This window comes from Psammomys obesus, unplaced genomic scaffold (genome assembly GCF_907164565.1).
Source record: "Psammomys obesus unplaced genomic scaffold, mPsaObe1.curated_primary_1811, whole genome shotgun sequence".
NCBI classification, from domain to species: domain Eukaryota; kingdom Metazoa; phylum Chordata; class Mammalia; order Rodentia; family Muridae; genus Psammomys; species Psammomys obesus.
The window spans coordinates 21,613,228-21,624,482 of NW_026596040.1; the positions used below are offsets into that span (position 1 = coordinate 21,613,228).

The 11,255-nt window shown below is 44.8% G+C and overlaps 1 protein-coding gene across 1 annotated transcript in view; it reads right to left on the reverse strand.

The window, feature by feature from the left end:
• Myoz3 (myozenin 3) overlaps positions 1-10,464 on the reverse strand; it is a 17,656-nt gene extending 7,192 nt beyond the window's left edge. Inside the window, exon 1 of the mRNA XM_055622950.1 lies at positions 10,404-10,464. Coding sequence (XP_055478925.1) covers positions 10,404-10,464 — 61 coding nt within the window. The remainder of the gene's footprint in view (positions 1-10,403) is intronic.
• Between the last annotated feature and the right edge of the window lie 791 nt (positions 10,465-11,255).

Below are 11,255 nucleotides of genomic sequence, written 5' to 3' on the forward strand. Positions count from 1 at the left end.
ACAAAAACAAAAAAACAAGTTGGGAAGGAAAGGATTTGTTTGGCTTACACTTCTAGATCATACTCCATCATTAGAGGAAATCAGGACATGAACTCAAGCAGGGCTGGAACCTAGAAGCAGGAGCTGATGCAGAGGCCATGGAGGAGTGCTGCTTACTGGCTTGCTTCCCATAGCTTGGTCAGCCTGCTTTCTTACAGAACCCAGAACCACCAGCCTGGGGATGACACTGCCCACCATAGGCTGGGCCTTCCCACACTGATCGTTAATTGAGAAAATGCCTTACAGCTGAATCTCATGGAGGCGTTTTCTCAACTGAGGCTCCTTTCTGATGACTCTAACTTGTGTCAACTTGACACACAAACCCATCACTGTTAAGCTACAACCCTTCTTTTCTTATTTATCTCCAAGATCTCACATTAAAAACATAACTAACTTTAAAAGTCCCACAGTCTTTACAAATTCAAGCAAATTAATGTAGAGGTGGCCTTCGTTCATGTTATATTTAGGTGTGTCTGTATATTTACAGATTGTTAATTGCTGAACCAGCAGTGAGCTAAATGTTAACTGATTCTGGTATTGTCATTGCCATTGAAAAACTCCTGTCTCAATGTTGTGTAAAAATTACTTCCTAATTATCTTTGGTTAATAAAGGGGCTGAAAAGCCTATGACTGGGCAGACAGTAGGCAGGATTTCCATTCCAGTTTCCGACCTGTGGGTTCCAGGTAGAGAGAGGAAGAGGGAGCCATGAGGAGTCATAGGCCATGAGGAGTCACCATGAGGACAAAAATGAAGCTGGAGTGGCTGAGGCAAGACTAGATGGCAATAGCATGGAGCACGTGGCTGGGAAGTAGCCAAGCTAGCATAGACAGTTTAGAATAGATCTATATTCTAAGCACCCAGTGATGGTGCTTGAAGTTTATTAATAAATGTTAACAGCTCTCTTGTCTCATTAATTGGGAACTAGAGCAGATGTAGAAAAACACCTCAATTACAACACATTAAAATTCTAATTCCCTTAAAATATCTAATCTTGCCAGCTGCGGTGGCATATGCTTGTAATCTCAGCACTCAGGAGGCAGAGGCAGGAGAATCTCTGAGAGTTTGAGGCCAGCCTGGTCTACAAAGTGAGTTCAGGATAGCCAGTGCTATGCAGAGAAACCCTGTGTCAAAACGAAACAAAACAATCTGTCTAAAAATTTAAAATCTCTTTTAAAAGTTCAAGGTCTTTCAGGTGTAGACACCTGTAAAAATCAAAATCAATTAAATACCTTCCTCAAGAGGGAAGAAGCAGGGCACAATCACAAGCAAAACTAAACTCCCAACAGTATAAATAACTCAATGTCCAATGCCCTGGGGTGTACACATAATCTTCTGGGCTCCTCCGAAGGGCTTGGGTCATTTCTCCAGCTCTGCCCTCTGCTGCACACAGCTTGTTTTCTAGGCTCTGACTGGCTCCACGCCACTGCTGCTGTAGTTCTTGGCGGTTGTCCTACAGTACCGGCATCTTCAAAATTTCTGGGGCCCCTTGCTGCAACTGGATACACTTTCACCAATAGCCTGTTGGAGGCTCTCTTCCTGGTGCCAAGCCTCAACTTCTTTGCATGGCCTCTTCAGTCCTGGGCCTTCAGCTGCCACTGAGGCTGTACCTTTACCGGTAGCCCCTATTGATTTCTCACAGTGCCAAGTGTCAGCTCCATGGCCCCTTCATGCTTTCAAAACCAGTACCACCTGGATGACTGTTACACATTACCAAGTCTGGCTACAACCTTGGCCACCTCTGGAACACAGCTTCTGTGTGCACTCAGGAAACACTTCTCAGAAGATTTTATCTCAGTGATGCTGGTCTCGTCCTAATCACAGCTAATTTCTTAGCTCTAGCTAACCAGCATCAATTGTCCCAGTAACAAAAAGGTTTCAGTTTAGTAGTTCTGGTGTCTTGTTAATAACAGCTGATTCTTCAACCCCAGCTAACCAGAACCACAGAATCTTAAATCAAAGTAACAAACAACCCTGACAGAGTCTTTAATATTCCCTCTGAAATTTTACAAGCCAGGCCTCCATCTTCTACACTGCCCTCAACATTATCTTCCAAGCTTATCTACAGAACATTCCACTGAGGTCTCAAACCACTGGGTTCTTCCATCCCAAAATTCCAAAGTCCTTCCACAATTTTCCCCAAAACATGGTGAGGTCTGTCCCTGCAATATCCCACCACATTGGTACCAATCTGTCTTAGGGCTTCTGTTGCTTCAACAAAACACCATTACCAAAAAGCAAGTAGGGAAGGAAAGGGTTGTTTGGCTTACACCTCTGTATCAGAGTCCATCATTGGAGGAGGACAGGACAGAAACTCAAGCAATGCTGGAACCTGAAGGCAGAAGCTGATGCAGAGGCCATTGTGGGATGCTGCTTACTGGCTTGTTTCCCATGACTTACTTATCCTGCTTCCTTAGAGAACCTAGGACGACCAGCCCAGGGATAATTGGGGGCCATGCAAGAGAAACAACAGCTTTAGAACTCATGGAATTTGGCCCACTGTTAGCACAACCATGATGGTGTGTCTCAGAGACATGGAGCCCTAAGGACTATGTGTCCTGAGGACTTGATGCTGTTAATAGAGCATCATTCCGCTTGTTGCTCTTGTGGTCTCCACATCCTTCCTAATCTATAAGTTGTGTGAAAACTCTAAGGTAGCTGCCAGCCTCTCACTAGGGCAGTGTCACTGGTACTTACAATAACAGGGATTGATCTTTTTCAAGCATTGCTGCTGGAGCAGATTAATGATCCATGTACCACCGTTAGAAAAAAAAAAAAACAAACAAACAAACAAACAAAAACCCAAAAACTTAGAGATGTAGATTGTTAGCAATGTTCACCATCCTTAAGAATTTGGAGATGTAGATTGTTAGTAAAGTTAGGGTAAGATGTTTTGCTAGTGGCTTTGATGGAGAAACTCTTAGGGAACAATTTGAAGTTCATAAAGGCACACTCTTAATAGTTGAGCTAGGGATTTTTGAGGCCCAAGAGCAAGAAAAATGGCAGCTCAACTAGTACAAGCTGACACGCCTCTCTCTTGCTAAAGCCGGCTGGTGAGCAAGGTGATGATTTTTTGAACTCATTTTTGCCCTCAGCTTCCTGATATGATTTAATAAAAAAATTGTTAGTGAGTAGATGTACACACTAAGGATTTAAAGTAGAAATGTTTGCTTGTTTCTTATATATGAGTCTAGATATATGATTCTTTTAAGATTTTTATAAGATTAATTTTTAAGATAAATAATAAAATAATTGATCCTTTCTTTGTAACCACAAATTGGAACCTTCCAGTAAGAGAAACTGGCTGAGAAAATTACTTTGCTTGCTTACATTTTACTAATCTATAACAAGTTGCTTAGTTATGAATATATCTGGGTTCATTGGAATAATTTGTTTTTCTTTTTTTTCCTTTTTTATTATTTATATGTTTATTACAATTTATTCAATTTGTATCCCAGCTGTAGCTCCCTCCCTGGTCTCCTCCAGCACCATCCTCCCTCCCTGTTCTCCTCCTATGCATCTCCCTAAGTCCACAGATAGAAGAGGTCCTCCTCCACTTCCCTCTGTCCACAGCCTATCAGGTCTCATCAGGACTGGCTGCATTGTCTTCCTCTGTGGTCTGGTAAAGCTGCACCCCCCTCAGGTGGAGGTGATCAAAGAGCAGGCCAATCAGTTCATGTCAGAGACAGTCCTTGTTCCCATTAGTAGGGAACTCACTTGGAGACTGAGCTGCCATGGGATACATCTGAGCAGGGGTTCTAGGTTTTCTCTATGGATGGTCCTTGGTTGATTCATCAGTCTCTTCAAAGACCCCTGGGCCAGCATTTTCTGGATTTGTTGCTCTCCTTGTAGAGTTCCTGTTCCCTCCAAGTTTTTCTATCTCCCTCTTCTTCCATAACATTTCTTGCACTCTGCCCAAAGTTTGGCTATGAGTCTCAGCATCTGTTTCAATACCCTGCTGGGAAGAGTCTTTCAGAGGCCCTCTGTGGTAGGCTCCTGTCCTGTTCCCTGTTTTCTCCCTCTTCCGATGTCTATCCCATTTGCCTTTCTGAATGAGGATTGAGCATCTTCCCTAGGGTCCTCCTTCTTGCTTAGCTTCTTTAGGTGTACAGATTTTAGTATGTTTATCCTATGTTTTCACCCATAATGCATAAAACATTTGAACATGTGAGGGTATTTGGAAACATGTTTTTCTACGTATACTCATTGTAATCATTCACGTAAAGGAAAATAGATTGTAACCACATTGTGATTTTTATACTGCTTGAACAATTTTGCTGGGATATATAAGCCATGGGAGAAAAAATAAAATTGTTGGAACTTGCTTGTTAGAGTTTGATCCATCCACCAAATACATATATGTATATATGTATATATGTTTATATGTATATACGTAAAGTTGTTGGAGCTTGCTCATTGGAACTTTGCTCCATCCACTCAATGTCTATGAGTGTGTGTGTATGTATGTATGTATGCATGCATGCATTTATGTATGTGTGTGTATGTATGTGTATGAGTGAAGTTGTTGGAGCTTGTTGAAAATTGCTTCATCCATCATGTGTGGGGGGTGGGGGTTGTTTGTGTGTTTGTTTGTTTGTTTGATTGTTTGTTTGTTTTTGAAACAGTGTTTCTCTGTGTAGCCTTGGCTGTCCTGGACTGCTTTATACACCAGGCTGGCCTCAAACTCACAGATATCCTCCTGCCTCTGCCTCCTGAGTACTGGGATTAAAGGAGTATGCCACCATGCTTGAGTGTGTGTATGATTCTTCCCCCCCCCCCACCACCCTTTTTTTGCCAGCTCCCAAAGAGTTTCTCACTGGCCACAGGGACTACTTCGATGGCCCCAGTGAATCAAGCTCTGTCCCCTCAGGGAAAATCAGCTGAGTGATCAGTCACCTGACCTGTTGAAGCTGGCCTTTGCCAAAGATGGCACAACCCACCACAGCCTGGGCCTCCCTCACTGGTCACTGATTGAGAAAATGCCTTACAGCTGGATCTCACAGGGGCATTTTCTCAACTGAGGCTCCCTCTTCTCTGATTATTCTGGGTCAAGTTGACACACAAAACCAGCCAGTCCAGTTACCTAGTTTTATTCAAACTCTCCCAATTATCTCAAAACTTGGGAATAGTTTGGGGAGGCTAATGAGAAAGGACTGTGTCCAAGGCCAGGCTGGGCTATATTGTAAGTGCCTGTAAAAACCACAAGCAACAACGAAGCACCTTTTTCTGCAGGGCAGTGATGGCACATTCTTTAATCCTAGCATCGGGGAGACAACTCTGAGTTTGAGATCAGCCTGGTCTACAAAGCAAGTTCCAGGAGAGCCAGGGCTACATAGAGAAACTCTCTCTAGAGAAAAAAAATAATGACTTATTTATTTGTATTTTCTGTGTACAGGTGTTCTTGCCCGCATGGATGTGTACCACATCCACGCAGTTCTTGCAGTGGGCAGAAGAGGGTGTTGTGCGCATGCCATCCTTCACCCTGGAACTGGACTTAGACAGCAGTGCGCTGCTTTGAGGGTGCTAGGAATTGAACTTGGGACCAAGAACAAGAGCAGCTGATGTTCTTAAATGCCAGGCCATCTCTCTGGACCCCATTTGTGGTTTAAATCAGGACTCGAGAGGCACATGGTTCTTATTTGGTTGCTATGTTTCTTAAATATCACTTAACCCAAAACAATGCCTCTCCTGTTCTTTCTTTTTTTTCTTCCTTTCTTCCCCTCTCCTGTTCTTTCTTTTTTTTCTTCCTTTCTTCCCCTCTCCTTTTCTTGTTTGAAGAAACTAAGCAGCTGCACAGCTGCACTCAGAACATCCTACATCCTGCTTCTGGCTCATTGCTCCCTTGCTCCACTGTGGGTTTTCTCTTGAGCCCTCTCCAGCCATACTTTCACAGCCCAGTGCTCTATGGACATTGCTTTAGTGGAGATTACCACCAACCCCAACCTGGCATCTCCGATGGTCAGTTTTCAGGCTTCATCTGGTTTGACACATCAGCAGAATTTGATTTCTTGGACCATCTCTTGTCTCTGAAGTCTTTTGAGTGCCCTTTCTCTGTATGTATTTCTTCTCTGCATTACTAGGTCCCCTAGGTTTCCAGGGTATTTTTCTTCACTACTTAAACTGGGCTAAGTTGTTGGCTCTGTCTGTTTTGCTTTCTCCCTGAATACTTTAAGCCTCCCAGATTAAAATATTCACCTGACACAGGAGGCTCTGTGTCTGATTTTTAGTGTATGTGTTGACTGTTCTAGAACTCGCTGTGTAGACCAGGCTGGCCTCAAACTCAGAGATCTGCCTGCTTCTGCCTCCTAAGTGCTGAGATTAAAGGCTTGTGCCACCACTGCCCAGCTTAAAAACTCTAAAAACTATTAAAAGTAAGAAATAGGAATATAGACTAGTTCTTAGACGGCACTAAATAAGTACTGCTGATTCTGTCCAATATGCTAACTTTTTGTGACAAAAAGGGAAGGCTATTTTCTTTCCTCTGATTGTAGACACGGGGGCGGGGGAGGTGACATGCTCCTTAGAGAAAGTGTCACGGTGCTCTTCGGCATTAATTTGGGAACCATTAATAAAGGTGGACTGTGGCACTTGTATTCTACTTCCCTTTGTGTTTGGAAAGTAAAAATGTTAGAAAGAAAAGTATGGACGGCTGCTCTGAAAGGCTGTGGTCGCAGGCATTTGTGGAGTCAGGAAGCTGCCAACGCAAAAGAGGGAGGGAAAACGGCAAAAGAATGTTCTTGAGAGAAAGCGGGTGTCCGGGCTGAACTTGAACTACAGCTAAGTTATATCCTCAGCTGCTGAACTACAGCTAAGTTATATCCTCAGCTGCTGAATTGGATCCCCAGGTCCGAGCACAGCCCATCAAGATCCCTATCAGGAAAGTGGAGAACAGGCTGGCACGGACGAAAGAAAATAGATGGATGTGGCAGAGGGCCCCTGCATGTGTTCTGCGTTAGCCACTTCACTCTTCTCCTTGTGACAGTGAGGAAGGCCAGCAGCCAAGACAAAGATATGGGAGGAGGTAGTAGAGACTTTCAGGGACTGGGGTTGCCAGAATCATCCAAACTCACAGCATGGGAGAGCGCACAGACTGCAGACAGGTGGACGCAGCTGCCAGCGGCACAGGACAGGCACAGTTGCTACCAACCACTCTGTTAACAGACACACTAAGAAAGGGAGGTGAGTTTGTTTGTCATTCTGTCAACAAGTATTTGAAAACAAGGAGTGTTTGGTACACACCTTGTAGTCCCAGCACCTAAGAAGCAGGAGGATCAAGAGCTCAAAGTTATCCTTAGCAAGCAAGGAACAAAACAAATCCTAGGACAGTGTGAGCTACAGGCAACCTTGCTGTAAAATAACACACAGAAACATCAGCCCCAACAAAAGCTCCAAGCATCCCAGGAACATTTTCTACATGCTAGGAATGAACACAAAGAAATATACTTTGTGTTAAAGGGTTGGCACTTTCTGAAAAGTGTGTCTCCTACCATTCCATTTACCTATTACAAATACAGTTAGGCTTGGACATGAACTGAAGACTTCATGGAGTCATCCAAATATTAGCAGTGACTGTGGGACACAGGATATCAGCTGTTTAAAGTGTTTGTGGTCACTTTTTCTCTTTTGGAACGTTTATTTCTTTGTTTTGGGTGTGTGTGCCGTACATATGTGGGAGGGTACAGGGGTACAGGGGTGTATGCCCATGAAGAAAGCAGAGGAAGACTTCAAGTATTTACCTATACCGACCTCTGCCTTCCAGCCTTGAGACAGGTTCTCTCACTGAACTGGAAGCTCACTGCTTAGGCTAGGCTGGCTGGACCCTTCTGTCTCTGCTTCTGGGTGACAGGCACTTGCCCCCATGCCCAGTGATTTTTACATGGGTGCTAGGGATTGGGACTCTGGTCTCTATGCCCGTACAGCAAGGACTTTCTACCCGCTGAATCATCCCTCCCTGCCCCTATTGTCACTGACCACAAGGAGTCCGGGCTGAACTTGAACTACAGCTAAGTTATATCCTCAGTCAGTCCTTTGCACACTCAGGCTATTCTCTGGAGGGCCCCACTTAAGGCAAATTTTGGGATTCCCATCATGAACTGGCTGGATAAATATGACATGTTCCAAACAACGACGAGCTAAGGAAGCAGGTGCAAGTTAACTCATTCCAGGACAAAGAGAATCCTGTGGTATGCTGCTAAGTGAAAAAGAAAGCCGGCTGGAGAACATGATCCATGCACATGCATTCAGATAAAAATGTTGAGCAGAAGAATTCACAACAGTATGCTAGTAGTGGTTAATATATTCAAATTGTTTCATTGTGAAGAACTTTCAAAGTCATTCAGGTATATTTTGTTTGAAGTTTTTGAAAAAATTATTATTTTGTGTATAGATGTTTGGCCTGAATGTATGTGTGCACCGCATGCATACAATATCCACAGAGGGCAGAAGAGAGGGTCAGAGCCTGTAGAACTGAAGTTACAAGCAGTTGTGAGCCCCTATGTGGATGATGGGAACTGAATCCCGTTGACTGGAAGAACAGCCGGTGCTCTTAACCATTGTGCCATTCTCTGGCCACTTTTATATTTTAACTAGATACATTATTTACAAAACCACAATAGAAGCAATAGATCTGGAGACAGAGATCACCTCCCAGTCATGACCCCCTGGCTCCTCAGAGCCCTCTTTCTGTTCTGCAGAAATGGAATGATAACATGTAACTTAGAGCTGTTGCAGCTCAGCTGGCTAAATGCATCAACGTTTTTAACGCAGTGTCTAACCCATAGTGCCCAGCAGTAACGGTAAGTGCTTTTGATTGTTGCTGCTTTTTTGTTTGTTTCTCTGTTTGATTTTTCAAGACAGGGTTTCCTTGGCTCTCCTGAAGCTCGCTCTGTAGATGAGGCTGAATCTAAGAGCTTGTGGCATGGCCCCACCTCCAGTGCCGTGTTTCTCTCTGCCCTCTGCTGTGCTTGAAGATGTTTTCTGTAAGTTCCCTGCTCAGGCTGCCTGCCACCATGCTCCCCCCTCCATTATAGATTCTCCCTCTGGAACGGTCAACCACAACAGACTTCCTTCTGGATGTTGCCTTTGCTGTAGTTCCTTGTCGAAACAACAAAAGATAACTAGTACAGCGTCTCGAAAACAACTACATCTGGTATAAATTGCGTGTGTCGATAATTTGTGATTAACTACATGGACAAGAGACATGAAACGTACTGTGTGACTCCTCCAGTTTCAGCAGCAATACTTCACAGAGTTTGTATATGTGAACACAGGAAGTCATGGAGGGCACAGTCTGGGAGTATGACTCAGTGCTAGAGTGCTCATGTGGCAAACATGGGACCCTGAATGTGATCTTCAGCACTCAGAGATGGCAACAACAAAAAGGAAAGAACGCACAAGGTAGGTAAAAAGAATAACCCACAAATTAAGACACACACACACATACACACATGGCACTTTCTAAGGTCGTTGCCAGCTAATAGCAAGTTTGAGGCCTACCTGAGATATATGCTACCTTGTCTCAAACAATTTTTTTTTCTAAAAATAAATTTTGTGCATCACAACATAATTGTTGAGTCCTTCAGTTTCTAACCAAGACTTAGCAGCAAAGGACCTCTGGAGCAAGTATTTATCAGCGTGTCTCTGTTGCCATCCGGGCCAGTCACCTGGGCACTTATTCAGAAGGTATGAGCCCCATCCAGTCTGCTGCAATGAACCATAGTCCCAGGAGCTGATGCCATGGATATGGATTTTAACCAGCAACACAGAGCCATTGAGGTCACACAAAATCTTGAAATTCCCTACTTAGTTGGATTCGTTTTTTAGAATATTTGAAGTGCTCTAATAAACTCCATGATTATAACAGGAGTTCTCAAAGGGGCCTTGTAAAGTTGCCAAACATGGGCTTAATTTAGGTGATTTGTTCACAAAATCAAGTAGATTTTAGCAAAATGGTTTGAGTCCATCTGAGCTACCTTCCCTCCAGTCCCCCCATGCCCCATCACACGTACGCTCTTATTCCCAGAAATGGGGCTGGGCTACCTGTCCTGCCCCAAGGCCTGAGACCCACAGTTGAGCTGAATTTAGGAACAATCCTTGGAGGGCAGTTGGGCCTCAGAGAAGGCTGGGAACAGGGTGGTCTTGGAACCTAGACCCAGCCTGGGGTACTTAGCTGTAGTGAAGATAGAATAAGTTCCCACAAAAGCCTCAGAAAGTATCCCAGCTCAGTGGCATACTTCATAGACATGTCTAGCATGGGGCTGGTGTGAAAACCCTACTTACTTGCCATGCCTGAGGCCAGCAGGCCTTAATGGCCATAATCTGAGGTCAAGAGGACTCTGAGGAATGGAGAGGGCTAAATCCAACTTACCTGGTTCAGCAAGGTCTCCCATGACAGCCATCACTGGCTCCTTCTGCTCCTTGGGGATCATCCTGTGGAGGAAAAATTCCCACAAATGGACCAAGAAGCCTCCTCTTTCTCCCAGACCTCTAAGTTCTCGCCACCCAGTCCCAGTCCTGAGCTGATGACCATAGTCACAAGCAAAGGCCAGAGGAGTTGAGGGGCCTCTGAGGTCTCTTTATGAAGGAGAAGACTGTGGGCCAAGGAGGCCATACAAACCAGAGGCTAGTCTTCCGGGAAGTCACTCTCTTTAAGGGCTTCTCCCTGGGGTCTGTCCCCATGCTTGGGGCTTTGGGGTGGGGTAGGTGGGACCTCAGGCACAATTGTCACCTGCTCACCTAAGAGTTCTAACTGGAGGCTGGAGGCTGGAAGAGGTTGGGGATCATGAGTCAGGCCAGGGGTATCCTGGGGTCTGCATGGTGGTACTTGGTCCTGAGGCTGGTTCAATAAGATGGGCAAACCCATCACATCCTCCACATCTCTCCACCTTTGGGCTGCTTCCATTGCAGCAGAGCTACCTCGGGTAAACACCACTATAACCATCCGACTCTACCAGCTCTATCTCGACAGGGCCCTTTGAAACATTCTCCCTGCCCACCTGTCTTACCTCCAATCCCAGTAGCACCTCACACCCCCAGCCCTCAGCTGTCCCTACCTGCCATGTCTTCTCTTAGTCTTCCTTCATCCCTCTCTTTCATTTCATAGTGCTTTCCAGGAATCTTGAAGCAGATTGACAAATGCAGTCCCCTAAGAACCTGTGTGAGTCCCCACCCAGTTTCCCTTACAGGGGTCAGAAAAGGGAACCCAAACTTGAGCTCCTCA